General features: G+C 47.3%; 6 protein-coding genes across 6 annotated transcripts; 3 read left to right on the top strand and 3 right to left on the bottom strand.

Moving 5' to 3' along the window:
• Nucleotides 1-659: 659 nt before the first annotated feature.
• On the top strand, nucleotides 660-1018 carry N7447_004221 (Dimeric alpha-beta barrel; the record flags this gene model as incomplete). Its single annotated transcript, XM_057228496.1, has 2 exons — nucleotides 660-968; nucleotides 1001-1018. 2 exons carry the CDS (start codon nucleotides 660-662, stop codon nucleotides 1016-1018), a joined length of 327 nt encoding a protein of 108 aa, XP_057087837.1.
• A 997-nt stretch (nucleotides 1019-2015) lies between these two features.
• N7447_004220 (Dimeric alpha-beta barrel) lies at nucleotides 2016-3123 on the top strand (the record flags this gene model as incomplete). Its single annotated transcript, XM_057228495.1, has 5 exons — nucleotides 2016-2051; nucleotides 2114-2182; nucleotides 2236-2303; nucleotides 2355-2578; nucleotides 2627-3123. 5 exons carry the CDS (start codon nucleotides 2016-2018, stop codon nucleotides 3121-3123), a joined length of 894 nt encoding a protein of 297 aa, XP_057087836.1.
• A 769-nt stretch (nucleotides 3124-3892) lies between these two features.
• On the bottom strand, nucleotides 3893-4856 carry N7447_004219 (GPI anchored serine-threonine rich family protein; the record flags this gene model as incomplete). Its single annotated transcript, XM_057228494.1, has 5 exons — nucleotides 3893-4092; nucleotides 4139-4419; nucleotides 4488-4622; nucleotides 4674-4752; nucleotides 4805-4856. The coding sequence occupies 5 exons, from the start codon at nucleotides 4854-4856 to the stop codon at nucleotides 3893-3895; spliced, it is 747 nt and encodes a 248-aa protein (XP_057087835.1).
• A 1228-nt stretch (nucleotides 4857-6084) lies between these two features.
• Nucleotides 6085-8083, bottom strand: N7447_004218 (alpha-amylase; the record flags this gene model as incomplete). Its single annotated transcript, XM_057228493.1, has 8 exons — nucleotides 6085-6109; nucleotides 6169-6418; nucleotides 6492-6714; nucleotides 6764-6784; nucleotides 6831-6854; nucleotides 6906-7501; nucleotides 7559-7966; nucleotides 8026-8083. The coding sequence occupies 8 exons, from the start codon at nucleotides 8081-8083 to the stop codon at nucleotides 6085-6087; spliced, it is 1605 nt and encodes a 534-aa protein (XP_057087834.1).
• Nucleotides 8084-8653: 570 nt separating this feature from the next.
• Nucleotides 8654-10357, bottom strand: N7447_004217 (alpha-amylase; the record flags this gene model as incomplete). The annotated part of the gene is made up of 2 exons (XM_057228492.1): nucleotides 8654-9289; nucleotides 9347-10357. The coding sequence occupies 2 exons, from the start codon at nucleotides 10355-10357 to the stop codon at nucleotides 8654-8656; spliced, it is 1647 nt and encodes a 548-aa protein (XP_057087833.1).
• Nucleotides 10358-12936: 2579 nt separating this feature from the next.
• On the top strand, nucleotides 12937-20615 carry N7447_004216 (Glycosyl transferase family 1; the record flags this gene model as incomplete). The annotated part of the gene is made up of 6 exons (XM_057228491.1): nucleotides 12937-13365; nucleotides 13422-13597; nucleotides 13653-19676; nucleotides 19731-19936; nucleotides 19999-20509; nucleotides 20567-20615. The coding sequence occupies 6 exons, from the start codon at nucleotides 12937-12939 to the stop codon at nucleotides 20613-20615; spliced, it is 7395 nt and encodes a 2464-aa protein (XP_057087832.1).
• Nucleotides 20616-21348: the final 733 nt, after the last annotated feature.

Here is a 21348-nt window from a genome sequence, read left to right as displayed (position 1 = left end):
GTTTCTGGGATTTGGTAACAATTGGCTCAAAACACTGGCTCGTTTTTGCAATTTGTCTGTCTTATTTTCCAAATGACGGACTTTTGCCATTTCTGCACAAGATGTATTCTCGTAGCTGCATATCTAGCTACATGATGAGGTGATATCTGTAAATTTCATCAATAACCAAGTAGTGGCGTACAGTTCATATGGCTGAGTTCATGATGTAGCAGTACATCAAGTCGATATTCGACAATGTAGGACACATGTGGTCAATATGCAACTCTACATGCAGGAAAGACGCAGCCATATCGCACGCTCAATGGATTACGTGGCTGTACACATTGGGGAAATTGCCTCTCTTGTGTAATTCAAAAATAATAACTTTTATTTGTCTAATTCCTTGCTGCAATGTTACCACTCAGGTCAATGTTGTGTAAATTGACTTTCAATTTTTTGACTATGATTTGAACCATCAGCTGATGGATACTATCCTAGAACTACTATTGAGTAATGAGTACAGGAGGATAATCTTGGGACTGTCGAGAATCTATCTACTACTGTATATTGATAGAGTCAGTCCTCCCAGTTTCCATGAAAATTGAAACAATTCTTTTCGATCTTTATATCCTTACCACAATTTCACCTCAAACATTGTTTGATTAACATTACTCCCAAATATGGGTGCCCCCGCGACAGAAGTAACCATCGTTCCCCTGGCGAAGGGTGCGGATCCACGCGTTGAGGATAGCGAGGCAGCAATAACCCTCGACAGGTCAATCCAGGACACAATTGTGCAGCCTGGGTACCGGCGCATGGTATGGGGTTTGGACAAAGAAGACCCTACTGTGATTGTTATGATTGCTGGTGAGTCCTTTTTCGAGTATCAGATGAAATCACAAGATAACATCAAGTTCGCATGTAGGTGGGATGCTTGTAACTGGGCTTCCATGTATCTGGCCCTCACTACCCTGCTTCCTTTATACTTCGTAAGGGTCAAAGCACACAATAATCACTTTAGTGCCCCAGCGAGCAATAACTGCGACCATAAATCATAAGAAAAGCTGCTCTAAGAGAGAAGGTTTGGTGGGTATGTTGGATTGTGCTTGAACTTTAGAGACAATGTGAGCATAAGACCTCCATGTCAGCTTTACCAATCTCATTTCTCTGCGGAATGAGCCATATTGATAATTAGCTGCGAGCGAATTCCGGGTTCTGATTTTCCTCGCCCAAGGTAATCCTCGTCTTCATGGTACGATTTCAGCTCAAACGAAGGGAACCAGTGAGCAGATGAAAGTGCGGCGACCGAGATGATAGGAGGTTTAGGATAATGTTAAGGTACAACAACATAGTTGTGAGAGGTAGGCTGCAGCGGCGAAGGGACGACATAATATCACCCCTGGTGGCATATTGTCACGCGATACACTCAAGAACATTCAGGCTGTTTTGATCACATGATAAAATAACGTCTTATATCTTTCCACCATTCAGAGAGCGGGTTATTTTGAAATCACCGTATGAACAATATCATTACGTAGCCAGGAGTCGGGGTTTCGTGCCATTTTTCAGCTATTCATAAGGTGGGCGGTGCTAGGGGTCCCTTCGTCCTATTCATGTTAACACGAACATCTACAGGGGTGTGAAGACTCTAAATATAGGTTTCTTGCCTGGCATTAAGAGGATTAAATAATTTATAATTCACCTTTTAATCAAATACTTCATGTGTCAAGTAACACTTTACAAGAACTTATCCCATAATACATGCTTCATATAGTTTCATATTGTACGAATTCAACAGCTTATACTTCAAATATATGATTTATCAAGTAGATCACTCAATATATATATTCCCACAATGTTTATAGATAGACCCACCTGTACTAGCCTAAAAGAAGAACGATCGGAGGAATCTTCCGAATTTTCCGTGTTTTAGTGATTTCCCCTGAATAGCTTCATATTTGCTATGCCTTAAATTTGTGATATCTAGAATAACTATGGGAGTTTCCGGTTCTACGCTGTCGGGAAGACCAATCCGGATGCGGGCTCAACGTGCCGATCCCTCTGATACTCCAGTAAGTGCTCAAATAGCTCTTCTAATCATACACACACACGCTAATTATGGAAACAAAACCAGACTGCGGAGGGTCTCCTGAAGGATGATTTTGGTGAATATACAATTAGGACTGAAAAGTTCAACGACGCGGTGAGAAATGACTGTATATGTTTACTTCATTGCTCAAATCTGATGCATTCTAGAATGATTGGTATTGCAGACATCATTATGTCCGCGATGGTGGGGTTTATGGCTACCATTACGCCCATCTGTGAGTTTTGCCCTGTTGTATACTTCTAATACTTGGTGCTCAAATATCTAGGAATGGCTTGTACTACTCCAAAAACCCAGATGGAAGTTCGGAGAGCGTAAATCCCATCTTGAAGGAAGCTTCGTATACGTTACCGGGAAACAAAATCCCGATAGATTACTCAGATGAAGTCGACTGGGAGAGATTGAATGAGATACCCGACCCTTGCGTCGCAAGAGCCTCTGTAACCCACAAGCTTTTGGGAGAATTTCTGCAGAAATTAAAGAACCAAGAAGGTAGTGTTTAGTGGGACAGCAACACCTTCATACGCTCACATAGCACAGAGAAGATTGTCGCCATTGACCAGGCCAAAAAAAGAGCCACCTGGAAAAGAAGGTTGAAAGGGAAAGAAAGTCCAGACATGATCACCGAAGACGAGGCCGAAGAGACCGAGTGTGAGACCGAGGAAACCTCAGACGAAGAGGATGCAAGCCAGCAGATGCTATCTGAACAGAGAAAGAGAGAGAAAGAGAACGGAACGGAAGAAAATGAGGAGGAGAGATGTGCTAATCACATGCATGAAGACATTGAGTCAATCGACCAACCCATGGATGCAGTAGAGACCGAGGGTATATCTTCTCAAAAGCGTAAGGCCGATGAAATGGACGGCAGCGAGGAAGAGACGGCCAGGACCCCAGCCGCAAAGAAGGGGAACATGAATAAGAGACGCGAATCTACGCTTACTGAGCGGGAGAAGAAAAACGCCGCCAATAGGAGGAAGCGAGAGCGCCGCAGAAAGGCGAACCAGGCAAAACAGGGGATGGAAAAAAGGACTACATAGTCATAGCCTTGCTAGATGTGTGCTGTTACCATCTTCACTCCACGCTTGATGTATTGGCATTGCATTGTGGACGGTGCGGATTGACAATGAGGTAGCGAAGCTGTCAAGTGTTCGTTGTGTTCATGGTCTCATGGTCCTCGCAATCTCTATGTTGTAGTCTCGATGTTATGCTAGCGTGGTATGGAACCCGAGGTCTCAAATCGTCACGCAATTTATTCATGCAGAGGCGTTTCAAGATGCTGCTGTACTACAGGTCTGCGTGTGGGTTGTCACCGAAAACAGTTGCCCGAGAAGAATGTGATATATAATTGAATCTCAAATGCCCAAAACCCGTATGGTGGGTACGGGGAAGTGGAAGAAATGTGAAATAACAGCACAAAGAAGTAAAAGCAGTCGACTCTAGCAAATATTAGAGACAACAACTCCAGAACTGGGATGTAAAATAACCAAAGCAAGTAGAGATCTAGGATGATCTATGGAACATAGCAAAAAAAAAAAAAAAAAGCAAGCTCATGCATGCATCATCCGATTACATCCCTAGTTTACATCCATAGATGAAACAATGAGAGGCCGACCAACCACCTGCAAAAAAAAAAAAACGCAAAGCAAATAAATCCATCCATTCATTACCTTTCCTCCATTAATAACGCAATTGAAATTCCCAGAACTTAGAACTTAGTTCTCAACTCTCCACACCTTGAAGCCGACCTTATACCGAACCTCGGCAGATACCAAAGCTCGGCACATCAGCTAATCTTCAAGTTGTAACTTACAGGAAAGCGAGGACACCGGCCAAAAGGCCAGCAGCGGCACCGGGGGCAACAAGAGCCATAGCAGCACCCTCGGAGACGGTAGGGGAGGCAGAGGCAGAGCCGGTAGCTGTGCCGGTAGAAGTACCAGTGGCGGAGGTGGTCAGACCAGTCTTGGTGTTGGTGCCAGTAGTAGTTCCGGTAGAGGTAGTTCCGGTGGCTGTAATGACAGAAGTATTAGTGCTGTTTTTTTCCATGGGAGACACTAGTAGTAAAGGGTCCAGAGGTAAAGTTTCCGGTAGAGGGTTTGATAGTAGAAACGCCCGGGGTGCAAGTACCAGTAGTGGAAGCATCGGTCTCAGTGGTGCTGGAACCAGTAGAGGTAGAAGCAGAGGTAGAGGCAGAAGAAGAAGAAATAGTGGAAGATGTACCGGTAGTGGTAGTGGAGGCATCGTCCTCAGGCTTGGTCACATCGAACTTCTGGGACTGGGCGAGGATGCCAGTGTTCTGCTCCTCGGTAGAGAGCAAGTTGATCTGGAAACCGGAGCTGCAGTGCAGATTGAGTGTTAGTGGACCGGACGGAGGATATATAAATGCAACGCAAGGTGATCTTACCCATCGGTGACACCCTTCAGACCCTTGACGGTGTAGGAGCCCTCGGAGGTGTCGACACCGGAGGCGATCTTCTCCTTAATGTTGGGGTAAACGTTGTTGTTGATAAGGACGATGTCAACGGTGGAGGCGTCAGTGCTGCAATGGGTTAGCTTTGGCTGTGACTAGGGTACATCGTAGTCAACATACTTGACGGAAGTCCACTTCACGGCGAAAGTGTTGGAGACATCAATCTCGTCACCCTTGGCGGGTTCGGTGACATTGATAGCTAGATTAATTGTTAGAGAGACTCACGTGTCATGGGGGGGTGATTTACATACCTCCAACGGAAATGGCCAAAGGCAGGAGAGACAGAAGGATAGAGAAACGCATGTTGATTGAATTTAGCGAAAGTGGTGGATTAAAAAACGAATGTGGAAGTGTGAAATAATGAGTGCGAGAAGTTGCAAGATGGAAGTTAGAAAAATCTTCAGATTTAAGAGATCCTTGTCATTAAGTACACAGTGACCAAACAGTTTTGATATTGCACAACCTTGGATGTCCTGAACCGTTAACAATGTCTCTCCTAATACGGGAAATACCTGAAAATAGAACTGACATAGTGAACTGTACCCGGTTTTAAAGCATTCTAATAATATTTTAATGGTTTTTATATTACAAAACGTGGAAAATCAGGGTCCGCGTGAGGTTCCTTGGAGAAGAGAAGATCTTCATGGTTCACCGACGAGCTAGTCTCAGGCAATTCCACTTCTGTTTATAATATAAATTCATTGTGATCCTCATTATGTACAATAATACACTCGGAGTGCGGCGGTCTACAGATATGTACACCTACCATGGATGTTGTACGCCGATAGGGCCGATAAAGAATATGCTAAGCAGACTTGGCAAGGAGCTAGTAAACTTTAGTGTTCAGCGGAGATACGGGAAATACGAGATACGGAGAAATTAGCCTTTTTTAAAATTTATTTTCTTTTTTTTTTTTTGAAATACTGGGTGTATTTTTAATTTGCACCTGTAATCTATCTCGGTTAATGGATGCATTGGCCTGGACCCTAGTCTCAGGGATTCTCGTATATTTTTAGTCGGTAATTGGTGAGCAGAGACCATCTAATAAATCTCATAGAGAACTAAGGGGGCCACGTTTAAAAATCTAAAATCCCTGTCCAAGATATCCCAAGATATTACTAATATTCCCGTGTCTCAAAAAACGAATTGTCTGCGAGAACGTTTGTCTCAAAAGACCCACTCCACGTCAATTTCAGGCATGAGACACCTCTCAATAGAACACTCGGACTACACGCTAAATGAACCATAGGTAGGAGCACTGGATGGGAGGGAATGATTGTCTCACCGAGAATCTGCCGGCAAATTATTATCGCACTGCAGAATGGTGCCATTTTCACCCCTCTAAGGCTGAATCAGTTTATTAGTCAGATTCAAAACAGGGAATTTTTTTTCCGAGGGCGTTGTAGTTCATATCGAATACGAGATTGGAAGAAGAGACAACGCAGAGTCTCATCACAAAATATTATACATAATTTACACCAGAAAAGCAGACCCCGGAGGTATCTTCCAAGGTTGCACCCAATTCCAACAATTAGGTATTGTAGATATTCACATTACTAGGGTAGCACAAGCAAGTCAGTCACAGCCTAGAACGCAAGGATGGGGGCATACATACAAATCCCTTTTGAGACCATCCCGGTCTGCTATAGCCGAGTCAACCCACACGCTCGCACTCATCCCCTGAACACCGAATTTTCCATATCCTTTTTTGTCAATAATAACAGGTTTCATGCTGGGATGCAAGAGATCGGTCCATTGTTCAAATGCATGATGCTGACCGACAAACATGCGCTGCACCCCCGGACCGGCATTGCTGATAACACACGCAAGGCCAGAGTGACGGGCGTTACCGTAGCGGACGAATCCTGTATCGTGGTTAGATCTATCCAGGCCCCCCGTAATGGGGCTCAATATCCGGTGGGAAAGGGGCAAGCAAACCTATGCAATTTGGTTGGTTGAAATAATCTTGCTGTTCGCCGTAGGCGTAGAGTTTCCGGGCTTGTGTTAGAACGGGCAGAAGCCCGTTGCAACTAGGTACCATTGGATTTTCCACATTCGCCCGGATACCGTACAGGTCACCGTAAAATATACAAGGGTGACCGCCTTTGCGGAGGAGGACTAGGGCGTACGCTAGTAATTTGAAGGATGGTGATACCGGGGTCTAGGTGAGATTAGCCATGTTCCTTCTAAATGGGAAATATTCGACTTACCTCGAGCATTTGTCCTGGTGCCTGAGAAGAGTTAGGTAAATTATGCCAAGATCCAGTCAGTACTTACCGTATCATGGTTTGCAACAAGGGTCTGGAGAAGTCTTAGTATCACTAATTAGGCAAAAGGCATTGAGCAACTTACCACAGCATGGTCCGGCCGACACTGTACCAGTGTATCGTTGAAAATACCGCGAAGGTCTGGTGATTGTGCATGCGACAACTTGGAGAACCGCTCCAGGAGAGGCACATCATATGCAGTGAGGTTGTACTCCACATTCTCGAGGTAACCCAGAAGCGAGGGTAAATGTCCAGTCCAGTACTCTCCTATCGCAAAGAAGTCAGGGTTGGCGGTTTTGCGAACATGTTGCACAAAGGCGCGTTGGAACTCTGTAGAAAAATGCTTGGCGGCATCAAGTCGCATCCCATTAAGCTTCAGTGTATTGGTGATCCACGTTCCCCAGTGCAGAAGATCTGCGCGAACCTCTGGGTGTGCAAGGTCAAGATCGGCAAACATCAGATAATCGTAGTTTCCATTCTCCGTCGACACATCTTGTGCCCAGTCCTTGTTAGATTCGACGATCTTGTAAACTGCGTTTTGTTTGCTCTTGTCATCCCAGTCCACACCACTGAAATGTTGCCAGTTGTATTTCATTGAGCTGTACATGTCACCGCGACCGGCGAATTCAAAGCCTGTCCAGCCATTGACTTCTGTCGGCTTAGATATATCCAGGTCTCTTCCTGTTCTTTTAGTCAGTGAATGGCCGAGCATTAGGATAGAAAGATAAGGTGTCTTACGCTTAGGATCTACCTTGACAGCCTGAAAAGGCTCTGGATAATCCGCGCCAGCTTTATGATTGAGCACAGCATCCCAGATGACACCAATGCCCACGTTTTGCGCTTTGCGCATCAGGTCTTCAAGCTCTCGCTTGGTTCCCCATTTGGTGGGAACTGTACCCTTCTGATCGAACTCCCCTAGGTCATACAGGTCATAGATGTCATAGCCATTACCATTCGCATCCATTCCTTTGCATCCAGGGGGAATCCAGATCTGATCGATACCAATGGCCTTGTACTCTGGTAAGGCATTTTGCAGGCGGCGCCAATGCTGCCGGTCGGCAGGAACATGCCATTCAAAGGTTTGCAATATCAGCGAGTTATCTGGAGCAGTCCATGATGGTAGTTGTTCTAGATTTGCTGCTGCTTCTATATCATATATTCATATTAGAGGCTGCATCTGTATATATTTTGATGGGGAGAGTGACCTTCAATCTGTTTCCATTTCTGGCCTTTCTGTCGAGATCCACACCACAGGAACGGCATCGTTGGATTGTTGTACAAATGATAATTGCAACAAAAACAGAATATGGATATATCCCCTTTTCGGGTTAGAGTTTGGATGTGGGGGCGACTATTTTTATTCGGTGAACCATGGAACATTGCAAAATACTTTGGTGGGTCTCCAATGGATTTTTTAAGTGGACTATTCTACATGTAGGTAGTCGGATGTCTCAGTATTATTAGATGAAAATTTCATTTCAACCGTGGAACACTCGAACTTTTCTAGAAAGAAACTCCCGAGCTCCACAAAGGTAAATCTCATTGGTTTCCCGTAATGCATGATATGTAACAAAATTAGGACAATAAGAGAAGAAGGCTCATAATGATACAAAGGCCAAAACACCGTATCAATATGAAGGGGAAAAAAAGTCAATATCGCCAATGTAAAACAAAATGATAAAAAAAATAATTGCACATAAAAGGATATCTCCGCGAACCAAGCCGAGCCGTCAATACAGCTCACCACAATGGGGAAAAAGGTCAAAAGAAGAGGACCCGAAAGGAAAAAGAAAGTACGCAAAGAGCGAAGAAAGGGTTTTCGGGGCTTTGCTTTCAAAGAAGGGTAATGAAGATGCCAGTCGTCACCGCAAGCAGGAAGGTAGCTAGACCGGTACTCGTTAATTGGATGCCAGCCGACGTGAAACCAGAGTGAGTCTTCAACTGCTCGAGGGTGACGTTTGCGGCAGTGTGGCCACAAAGACCACTACCGTCCAAATATTCCGTGGGGAAGAAAACTCGGGGCTCTCCCTTGTCCATAGGGACGCGCAGCGTGCCTATGCTGTCGACAGTATAGTTCTTACAGGCCAAAATATCCGTCACCGGTGTACCGGCATTATAGCTGACTGTCAAGTCGATAGTGTAGGCTGTGCTGGTCGAGGATTGAGTAGACAGTACCATAACCACTTGCCGACCCTGGACACCTTTTGTGAAAGCAAGCTCACTGCCTCCCTGGAAGAGCGGGTGAGTCGCGTCCTCAAAGTAGTCTGTGCCTAACAAGGCTGCGTGGCTCCGGATGCGATTCAGCTTTGCGATCAGCTTGTAGAGCTCCGCGTCGGTGTCATATTTGGTGAGCCAGATGGCTTCTCGGTTCTTGGGCACCGAGTTTCCGGCCAGATGTTGCTCCTGGCCTTGATATATCATCGGGATTCCGTCAAACAGCATGGTAAACACCAGGACGTTTTTGGCCATCTACAAAGTATCATGATCAACAAATGCGATTAATTAAACCGAGGAGGACATACATACCGCCATGTCCTTGGAATTGCTAGCAATTCGAGCCTTGTCGTGATTTTCAGAGAAAGAGGTCATAGCATTGACATCTGGGAGCTCGATTCTCGAATCCTCCACTGCTTTCGCCAAGGCGGACGTATTGCCCTCTGTGAAAGCCGCTAGGATTTGGAAATAGATCGGATAGTTTGGCAAACTGGCGATGTAATTTTCCTGGTAGTCGGACATAATGCTGACTGCCCCTTCAAGGACTTCTCCAGTCATGAAAATGTTGTCGAGACCCTCAGCAAAGGTTTTTAGAAAGCCCGGGTTGACGTGCTTGGCGGCGTCAATGCGGAGCCCGTCAATGGAATATGTCTCGATGGCGTTTTTCGCCCATTTGATCAAGAGCTGCTGAACATCTTCGTGCTCTGTGAAAAGATCTGGTAGCGGCACGACTTCATCACCCGTGCTACACTTCTGCGCAATCTTCATGTCCGTCCAGTCTGACATGTTGCAGTACGGATGGAAATAATCAGCATTATTGAAGGGTGTAAAGGTTGAGTAGTCGATGTGTGTGGCAGGGTCGCTGCCATTCGTGATGTAGGCCATGTTGTTGATCACCGTATCCAGCATGAAGTACATGCCCCGGGAGTGGAGAGCGGCACTAAGGTCAAGCAAGTCTTGATGCGTGCCAAAATGAGAGTTGAGATTGTTGAAGTTTAAAGGCCAGTACCCGTGGTAGGCTTCGCCATACTTGACTCGGCCATGGATATTCTCCATGATGGGAGAGATCATCACTGCATCGAATCCCATCCCTTGGATGTAGTCGAGTTTGTCGATAGTTCCACGCCATGTTCCCCCGCAGTAAAGACCGGCAGTGGTGTTGCATGGGGCTGTTGTCGATCCATCTGTGCGAGCAAAACGATCTGTCATGGTCTGGTAAATTGATCTGGATTTCCAGTCGGCTGTGTTTGCGGCTGATGCCGAGGCGATGAGCCCCGTAATCAACAGGCCTACCAACGAGCGAATGGTGCAACGTGACATCATGGCAGCTCGTATTTGTGCGGGTCGATTAAAAGAGGAAAGACAGAGAGTAGGTTTCAGATAAAGAGTGACTTGAATAACTCACGCAAAGGGCAAAGATGGCCGGAAAGAGAAGTAAATGAGTGACATTTGGACTTCAGCCAGAAACAGAAAACGAGAGGAGGCAAAGGGAGCAAGAGGTTCGAGAGACAGGAAAAGGTCAAAAAACGGGGAAATTTTGCTTTCCAGGCAAGGAAGGGCCAAGTCAGGTGGCTTCCAAGGTTCGGAGATCGAAACATACAGTAGTTGGAATTATCACCCCACAATTCACTCGCTCTATTACTACCAGCATACATATTAACCGGAGAAACACTTGTTTTATTTGGAGTGTGCACCTATATCGTATGTGCTGAATTTGATTGCCTCGGAATAGCTGTATTATTTGGGCCTGATTGCCATACGACTTAGCCGGCTTACTCGCATTCGCATATATTTGCTATTCCCCAGACTTTTAGGAAGTAAGATATCATTGTGGCTTCTAAGCTTGAAGAACTATACTGGTGGCTTCATAGACTATCTCGACATCAAGCGGGGGGGGGGCTGCAGTTCCGGGATTACTTTTTGTTCCTATCGTGAGGGGAAGAGTGAGAGACCGAAAACGCATTAGTAACTATCGTTAGAACCGTGCCTGGAGGACTCATTTTAGCGTCTGCCAGGTACCAGGCACGGGTGTCCACTCTACTTTCTGGGCACGGCTATTTTGTTCGATGTTGCAGGTCACGTGGTGACACTACCCTAATTTCAGAGTCCTGCAGTGCACGGAGTACAGAAGTGACAAAGTTTGCATGGTCCAATCATCCGAGACAAGGTGGCATCCAAGCGACATCTCCACAACATGCAGCTATAGATAGTACGGAATACTCCGTACTCTGTATTACCTTACTGTACACATCCTCAATTGATACAACGCTTTGGTCTTGCGCTTGTTAGATACGAGATAGTAAGACAAAGTTCGAATTCTTTAATAGATTCCGTGAAATTGGATACCACACTATTTCCAAATTTAACTTGATTTCATTTAATCCATAGATACAGGTACTGCCTACAAGGATCGCTATATACGCCCAACGCTAAAAGGAAGACCGAACAAGGAAGGAAATGAACAGTAAGTACTCCGGGTATCTTCCGGTGTGATAGATTATGATACAGTGATTCTGGCCTGTATGAACTTTGCTGCGCCATGCTCGCTTGTTGACGGCTTCCTGGACTTCCGTATCAAGTGGCGTTGATAACAGGATCACATCACGCTAAATACTGCAGGGATGTCTGACCATGTGGAGATTAAAACAAAAATTTCTTTTCTCTCATACAAAGTATAATTCCAAGGTTTGACTTAATGAATACGGCAAAAAAAAAATAACTTATATAATATGCGAGCGGGCATGCCGGATGTCCTGGTCTAGTTGCTGACTTGATGGAAGAAGGTTGTTCGCCGAGGTATTTAAAGACTGTTCGCCACTGGCTGCCATTGGCGTGAAATTTCCAAGGAAGATTTAGACTTGTACCATTTTTGAGATCCCAGGGAATATTTCATACCAAGAAAAGAAAAATGAAAAAAGAACAAAACCATTAAAGACGCACCAAATGTAACTCGTATTTGACCTAATACCGAGTGGGCGGGTCTCACATTACCGGCCAATCGGGAAAGTCGGGCTACCAGTAACTCGGCTCCAAATCCACCCGGCCATGACCGAAAGGTATATCGGCATTGTCATAGGTTGATATTTACGGGTCTAGAAAATCATCGGTGCATCAAAGAACATTTACCTATAATAGTCGGCAGAAGTGAAAGTTATCTTTTATTCTTATTTTCAGAGAATAGACCTGTAAGACTAGCAATATCTGTAACACAACTTGTGTCCTGCCATGATAAGCAGTATCTGTGGTGGTTGTAAAGATACAGGGTCTACGGTGTAGCAAGTGGCGTGGGTCCAATCCAATAGTTTACATACATAAAACGTGCGAATCGGGTATCCCCGTTGTCAGGCTCCATATATTCTTCTAAAAGAACGGTCACAGAGGGGTTTCCTATTCCGAGAAGAATGCCGTGCATATTCTCCTATGTATTCTGGTATTGGTCGAAACGGTCACATTTGAATCCAAAAGGGAAATTCTTTTTCAATTACAATTTTTTTTTTTTAAAAAAAAGGAAAATTACCGAGGCTGAGGCGTTAGAATCTAAGATACTCCAATACTCCAATACTGGGGCTCTTAGAATTTGATATGGGGTTTGTCTCATCTGCTTATTTTTATCTTGAGCTTCAAGGCGACTAGCCTCTTAGCACTTAGCACTTGGGACTTAGCACTGTTGTTATGTGATCATTTCTTTCTCCCTTCCACATTCGATTCCTCCTTTCCATCTCTCATCCCCAGTCCTTCGTTTGCTAGTTCAGCCCGTCTCTCGTTATCTTTTTTTGGGCACACAGCCACCTTTGACGCCTTTGGGAATTTACGTGATTTTCACCAGATACCCACTTCCCACCGCTTCATGGCAATTGAGAGCTTCACATCTCCATATCTTTCATAGGGTGTCTCAGCCTTTCATGCCAGCGGGGACCTCCGCATTGCCCGAGGCGTGCAACCATCACCCAACAGCTCGCTCCGCGCAGTCACCAGCCATGAAGTGGTTACTCGCCAGCGGACTGGTCTCGCTTCTTGCGACGACTGTCACAGCTTGGCCCTACGACGAGGCTTATCTGGATTATAACCTCAATACAAACAAAACGGCCACCAACCCAGCAGATTATTCGGGAACATGGCCTGGTCATGAGGGGAAATACAACCCCTCCCCGGAAAACTGGCGCTTCCCCTTTTACTCTCTCTTCTTGGATCGCTTCGTCAACGGCGATCCTTCCAATGACAACATTAACGGAACCACCTTCGAGCATGATGTTGATCATCGCATACGCCATGGTGGCGATGTCGAGGGTCTTGTTGATACACTGGACTATCTCCAAGGAATGGGAATCAAGGTTTGTCTCATGTGTGACTTTCTAGTGGTAAGAAAGTATATGCTCACAATACCCAGGGTATTTATATTGCAGGTACCTCCTTGCTGAACCAGCCGTGGACTTCGGACGGATATGGAGTTTTGGATACAACGATTCTTGACGCACATTATGGTACCATCCAGACTTGGCGAAATGCCATCACTGAAATCCACAAGCGCGGCATGTATGTCTTGTTTGACAATACCATTGCCACGTAAGTTATCCCCGTATGCGCAGATAAGAGAGCAGATCTAACGGAATATATACAGAATGGGCGATTTGATTGGATTTGAAGGCCATCTCAACACGTCAACTCCATTCTCTGAGAAAGAATATCCAACAGTGTGGAAGAGTGAACGCCGCTACAGAGACTTCGATATTGGAGTTGGCAACTACAATCAGAGCTGTGACTACCCTCGGTTCTGGTACGAAAATGGACTACCTGTACCTCAATCGCAGCTCACGGGCTTGGTTGGATGTTTCGACAGCGATTTCGACCAGTACGGTGACATTGAGGCTTTCGGTGTGTGGCCCGATTGGAAGCGACAACTGGCCAAGTTCGCCTCCGTCCAGGATCGTCTCCGCGAATGGAACCCGAGTGTGCGCGAAAGGTTGATCCGGCACTCCTGCATGATTATTAAGTCTTTGGATATTGATGGTTTCCGTTATGATAAGGGCACCCAAGCCACTGTGGATGCCCTTGGAGATATGTCCGCTGCCTACCGGGAATGCGCGCGCGAGGTCGGGAAGGAGAACTTTTTTATCACTGGTGAAATCACGGGTGGAAATGAATTTGGTGCCATTTACCTCGGAAGGGGCAGGCAGCCCAATCAGTGGCCTGATGATTCAACCGCCACAATGAAGTTGACAAATGAGTCCTCTGCCCAGTACTTCTTGCGTGAAGCGGGACATGAAGCAATCGACAGTGCGGCCTTCCATTACACGACATATCGTGCCTTGACTCGATTCCTCGGCATGGACGGACAGCTTTCTGCTGGTTTTGATGCGCCTGATGACTGGGTTACGGGCTGGGACTATATGTTGAGATCGAATGATTTGATCAATGCTAACACCGGCAAGTTCGACCCTCGCCACATGTTTGGTGCGACGAATCAAGATGTCTTCCGTTGGCCATCGATTGCCAACGGTACCCATCGACAGTTACTTGGTTCTTTCGTGACTACGTTGCTGCTCCCCGGAATCCCACTCCTTCTTTGGGGAGAAGAGCAGAACTTCTATATCTTGGATGCCACTGCGGAGAACTACATTTATGGGCGACAGTCAATGTCGCCTGCAACCGCTTGGATGACCCATGGCTGCTTCCACTTGAAGTCATCCCAGTACTATAAGTGGCCTGTTTTGGCCGCTCAACACGGCTGCGAGGACGTGACAGTTGCTTATGACCACCGCGACCCTGCCCACCCTGTGCGAAATATCCTGAAGCAGATGTACCACTTGCGCGAACAGTACCCTGTTCTCAACGATGGCTATTCACTAGGAAGTTTGTCAAAGAGAACCGACTGGATCCTCTACCCTGGTTCCAATACCACAGAGACGGAAACCGGAATGTGGTCTGTTTACAGGGATGTGAACACCCAGGTGCAAGACTTGGGCTCTAATGCCAACAACCAACCGGTCTGGCTTGTTTACCAAAACCTCAATGACACCAGAACATACAGCTTCAACTGCAAATCCACAAATACGAACAAGACACTGGTCGCTCCATTTGCATCCGGTACCACAGTGAAGAACCTTTTCCACCCGTACGACGAGATCAAACTGGAGGATGGAGCGATTAAGCTCGGCTTCAATGGGTCGAAGGAAGTTAATGGCTGCGTGGAAAGCATGAGAATGAAGGCATATGAGTTCCGCGCGTACGTCCCTCTCGCTGCATACAAGGCACCTCGCCCCACGATCACCAAATTCACTCCGGGCCGTGCTTTGGGCGCTCATTTGAGCCATGAACCAGGCCATGATTCCCCACTGCGTTCTACCGTGGAGCCTAACCTACCCGAGGATGTGACAATTGAGCTTTACTTCTCGGAAGAAATGTTGTGTGACTCGGTGACCAAGGGAATTACCTTGCAATCATCCACAGAGAATGGGAAGGTTCCAACTGTAGATGCCAAAACTGTCGATTGCAAAAGCATATCTCCCATGCTCCAAACAAATTGGACTGCTGAGATCCCAAGTGTTTGGAGGTGGACAGCAAACCTCACTGGGGTGTACAATGGAGTTCATAAATTGACAGTCACCAACGCAACTAACTCCGACAAGAGCTCCAGTACCCACGCTGTTGATCACTTCCTCTTCCGTATCGGCCAGATTGATAACCCTATGGTATTCACTACTGCCAACTATTCGAGCAGTCTACTCCACAAATGGCCAAACAACACCCTTTTCATTCAGCATCACGCCGCTGGTGCGGACAAATACCGTTACACTACCAATTGGGGAACATCATACTCCAAATGGTTTGACTACAAAGGTGGAAATGATACCACTGCAAGGCTCGACTGGGTTGGAACCGACGCCCAGAAGTGGGAGGGCGATCATATACGTGTTGAGTACTGGAGTCGTTTGACCGGAAGCAGCGACTACGTGCAGCAAGGTGACGTTGACTGGAATCACCCAGTCACACGACGATTCCCCCATGCCTTCTTCAACGGGCCTTACAATCAGTATGGATTCGACGCGGGCCTCGACAATAAAATCAGACTCAACACCAAAACTGGAGTCTGGTCCTTCCATTTCACGTCCGAATGGCCCGCAGTCGGGCAGCTCAACATCTGGGGAATGAACCCAGACGGAAAGCCCGATCAAACTTGGGTTTTGGGTGACACCGACAATGATACGATCCTGGACCGAAGTCCACCGTCTTCTTTGAGCGCGACCTTGATCAATATCACCCAAGCGCCAGCCAAAGGCTATCTCGCCCACAAGCTCTACTTTGACGACGGATCTCTCCGTTTCTGGCTTGATCCGGTTGGACCTCAGTCCACGCAGATTATCATGTTCGTGTTATTCTGGATCATACCCTTCCTCACTGCTGTGGGATGTGTCTACATCTTCATGAAGTCCTTCTACAAGGTCAAATTCAACCAGGTCGGTGTGAGTGAGAAGCAAAGCTTCATCCCACTCGCACTTTGGAATAAGATCAAGGATTCCCGGTCTCGCAGGGATGCGTCAAACCCATTGATGCGTCTAGCCAACAAATCCGGCTTCATGCAGAGCACCACCGCTCTAGGTGGAGCTCTTGCGACCGGCGAGCGACGCATGGTTCTCATCGCTACCATGGAGTACGATATTGAGGATTGGGCCATCAAAATTAAGATCGGTGGTCTCGGTGTCATGGCTCAACTCATGGGTAAGACCCTAGGTCACCAAGACCTAATTTGGGTCGTTCCTTGCGTTGGAGGTGTCGATTACCCAGTGGACCAGATGGCAGAGCCTATGGAAGTTACTATTCTCGGCAGCCCCTACCAGGTTCAAGTCCAGTACCACGTATTGAACAATATCACCTACGTTCTGCTTGATGCTCCGGTGTTCCGTCAACAGTCGAAGACTGAACCCTACCCTGCTCGCATGGATGATCTTGACAGTGCAGTGTACTATTCAGCATGGAACCAGTGTATCGCGGAAGCCATCAAGCGATTCCCAATTGACGCCTACCACATCAACGACTACCACGGTTCTCTTGCACCTCTTTACTTGCTACCAAGAACGATCCCCGCTTGTCTGTCGTTGCACAATGCTGAGTTCCAGGGTCTCTGGCCTATGCGAACTCTTAAGGAAAAGGAAGAGGTTTGCTCCGTCTTTAACCTCGACGAAGAGGTCGCTCGTCGTTACGTCCAATTCGGTGAAGTGTTCAACTTGCTGCACGCCGGCGCAAGTTATCTCCGCGTCCACCAAAACGGTTTCGGTGCAGTCGGTGTCTCTAAGAAGTACGGCAAACGGTCTTACGCTCGCTATCCTATCTTCTGGGGTCTCCACAAGGTCGGCAATCTTCCTAACCCTGATCCATCTGACGTCGGTGAGTGGACAAAGGAGCCCACCAAGGAGCAAGATATCACTGTGGATAAAACCTACGAGGCTAGCCGTGCTGAGCTTAAGAGACAGGCCCAGGAATGGGCAGGCCTCGACCAGAACCCTGATGCCGACCTGCTTGTCTTTGTCGGTCGCTGGTCTATGCAAAAGGGTGTTGATCTTATTGCGGACGCAATGCCCGGTGTTATCGAATCTCGCCCTAACGTGCAATTGATTTGCATTGGCCCCGTTATCGATCTCTACGGTAAATTCGCCGCCCTCAAGCTTGACCACATGATGAAAATCTATCCCGGACGAGTCTTCTCTAAGCCTGAATTCACTGCACTTCCCCCATTCATCTTCTCTGGTGCCGAGTTCGCCCTAATTCCATCTCGTGACGAGCCCTTCGGACTGGTTGCCGTGGAGTTCGGCCGAAAGGGTGCATTGGGCATCGGAGCCCGTGTTGGTGGTCTTGGTCAAATGCCAGGCTGGTGGTACAATGTGGAATCAATCTCGACGTCTCATCTCCTCATGCAATTCAAGCTTGCAATTGAAGCTGCGCTCAATTCCAAGACATCCGTTCGTGCCATGATGCGTGCCCGATCTGCGAAACAGCGTTTCCCCGTCGCTCAATGGGTTGAGGATCTTGAGATCCTGCAATCCACTGCCATCGCGATCCACGAAAAGGTGGCCAAGAACCAGGGTTCCAGCAGCATTCGACCTGGCACTTCTTCTGGAATTAGCAGTCTCAACGCTTCCATGACTCACTTACCGAGCGGATTGCCTTCACCCGGCATGAACTCTCCATTCACGCATTCCAGAGACAGCAGCTACTCCTTGAATCAAATGAACAACATTGCTCCACAAAAGAAGGTCAGCTACAGCGCAGATCCCAACCCAGATGATGTGGAGAAACCCAAGTCGGGACTCAGTCGTTCTCTCTCCCTGGGTGTCCGCTCCGGCCCCGGTCACGCTGGACGTCGTCGTAGAAGAGCAGGAGATGACATCGCAGAAGGCGATGAAAACGGAGCCACTGATATCGAAGGCGATAGCAGCGACGAGGACACTGCCCACAACCTGTATGGCGATGATGACGAATACACTCTCACTCCAGCCCAAGTCGAGGCAGGACGACGAGCCCAGGCTGCCCAAAAGGACCGTTCTCAACACATGCCTTCTTCTCCAAGCAGACGACCCAGTCAAGAGTCTTTGCATCCCAGGTTCATGGTTCCTTTGGAAAGCCCGGGAAGTCCCGGAACACCGCCAGGCGCTGAGAGCCTCCTTCTTCCTCCCCAGCCATTTGGACAGTCCAACCGTTTCAGTTCCGCGTCCGTTCTCTCTCTGGACTCTGTTGTCGGCAACAAGACCGACTTCAAGCTACAGAAGGTTGATCCTTTCTTCACGGATAGCACTGGCGAGTACTACAAGACGTTCGACAAGAGATTAGATGCCCTGAACGGATCGAACTCCGAGTCACAACTTTGTATCGAAGAGTTCTTGATCAAGAGTGAGCAACAGTGGTTCGACAGATTCCGCAATGCCAGACTGGGTCGCACCAAATCTCCCACACCATCGATTCGCCATTCTACCCGAAACACAGACACCCCGGACAACATGTTCTACAATGATGACATGGTCTCCAACTCGAACAGCAACGAAGATATTCCTCTACAAGATGATGAGTTCCTGCTCGGAAAGGACTATGTCCCTCCCACTGGCCTCAAGAAGTGGATGCAGATCAAGATTGGAGATTGGCCGGTCTACTCCATCTTCCTCGCTCTGGGCCAAATCATCGCCGCAAACTCATACCAGATCACCCTACTCACAGGCGAAGTTGGTCAGACTGCGGAGAAGTTGTATGGAATTGCCACGACATATGCCATTACATCCATTTGCTGGTGGCTCGTGTACCGGTACTTCAAGTCTGTCGTCTGTCTTTCTACGCCTTGGTTCTTTTACGGTCTCGCATTCCTCATGATTGGGTCTGCTCACTGGCAAAAAGATGAGTTCAGTCGGGGATGGATCCAAAATGTCGGCACCGGTTTCTACGCTGCAGCCTCCTCCAGTGGATCCATTTTCTTCGCTTCCAACTTCGGTGACGAGGGAGGTGCTCCCGTTGAAACCTGGATTTTCCGCGCCTGTGTTATTCAAGGTATCCAGCAGGCGTACGTTATTGCGCTCTGGTACTGGGGTTCCACCATGACCAAGGCTTCTTCGGCGGGTCTCTTGAGCCCTGAGAACAGCATTGCCAACAGCTGGAAAATGAGGTAAATATCCCTTTCACTCTTATCTCCTGACTTCTTTTACTGACCTTCTTCAAGTGTGATCTGTTATCCTATCGCCGTCTTCCTGTGTTCCATTGGTGTTCTGTTGGCTTTGGGACTTCCCAACTACTACCGCCAGAAGCCCGGCAAGGTTCCATCCTTCTACAAGTCCCTTTTCCGCAGAAAGATTGTCTCTTGGAACTTCATCGCGGTCATCCTACAGAACTTCTTCCTCAGCGCACCATATGGTCGCAACTGGAGCTGTAAGTTTAATTCCCCCATTCCAAATTTCGCACACCCATCCGTGCTAACATTTCCTCTCCAGTCCTGTGGGGTTCCATCCACACCCACGCATGGCAGATTGTCATCCTCTGTATTGTCTTCTTCGGCGTCGTCTGGTGCATATTCCTATTCGTCGTCAGCAAATTCTCCAAGAAACACAGTTGGTTCCTTCCCGTCTTTGCCTGCGGCCTGGGCGCACCCCGCTTCATCCAAATCTGGTGGGCTGTCTCCGGCATCGGATACTATCTTCCCTGGGTTGGGGGATACACTTCCGGTGCGCTCGTGTCTCGCAGTCTCTGGCTGTGGCTGGGCGTGTTGGATTCCATTCAAGGTCTTGGATTCGGTATCATCCTTCTACAAACACTCACTCGAGTCCACATGTGTTTCGCTCTCATTGCATCTCAGGTGCTGGGATCCATTGCGACTATCTGTGCTCGAGCTTTCGGCCCTAACAATACGGGCCCCGGCCCGATTTCTCCTGACATGACCAGGGGCGCCGATTCCTTGGCCAATGCCTGGTTTTGGGTTGCTTTGTTCTGTCAGTTGTTGATCTGGTATGTTTCTCTTTACGACCGTTGTTAAATGGAATGATTGCTAACATATTTCCGCAGTGCTGGCTTCTTGCTGTTCTTCCGTAAGGAACAACTCGCCAAACCATAAGCTCCCCTTCCCCTTTTGGAGCATTTCTGTTTCTTGTCATAAAACGGCTATGCCATCACGACGAACATGAATGTCAAATTAATCTCCTCTGCATACATGAAGCATATTGTTTCCCTCCTTTGTGATCTATTTTGCTTTTGTCTGGTATCTTAATATTAATACATATTATTGTTGTACCGAGTTTGTTACTCGGTTGATATATAGCACATTAACTCCTCGCAGTAGTGAAAGAGAGTAGAATCCCATTTTCTTCTATAGTGGTTTAGGAACTCTACCTTTTTTTTCCCCTTCTAAATTCAATGGCATAGTCTTCTGTTGAGAAGTAGCCTAATGCTCAAGTTGGACATGAGACACAGGTAAAATCCAGGCCAAAATAAGGCAGTAAGCCCTGATTGACGTGCTGTGTGAACTACGCCGCCACACCGCATCAGCATAACTCAGTTCTCTGCTCCCAACAACCTCTCTAGTTCTTATGTCCGTATGTCTCCTCTCCGTCGTGTCATTCTCAGTCATGACCCGCGGACATCATAAATGCCCTCGAGATAGTAGTATTTCCGAGTGCAGTTCCAACTGCCCTATAAGATGTTAATTCTGGACTTGAGACTACCGCATTATACAGGCAGAAGATGCATGATTGATAGCCTACCGTTGGATTGAATCCACAGTCCGTGAGAACGTAGGAGCCGGAGGTATCCGAGCACATCATGTCCGGCTCTCGCTTCGTCGCAGACAA

This window comes from Penicillium robsamsonii (assembly GCF_028829455.1).
Source record: "Penicillium robsamsonii strain IBT 29466 chromosome Unknown utg000002l_segment0_segment0, whole genome shotgun sequence".
NCBI lineage: Eukaryota > Fungi > Ascomycota > Eurotiomycetes > Eurotiales > Aspergillaceae > Penicillium > Penicillium robsamsonii.
The sequence above is the reverse complement of the archived record's forward strand: the minus strand, read 5'-3'. Positions and strand labels throughout refer to the sequence as shown.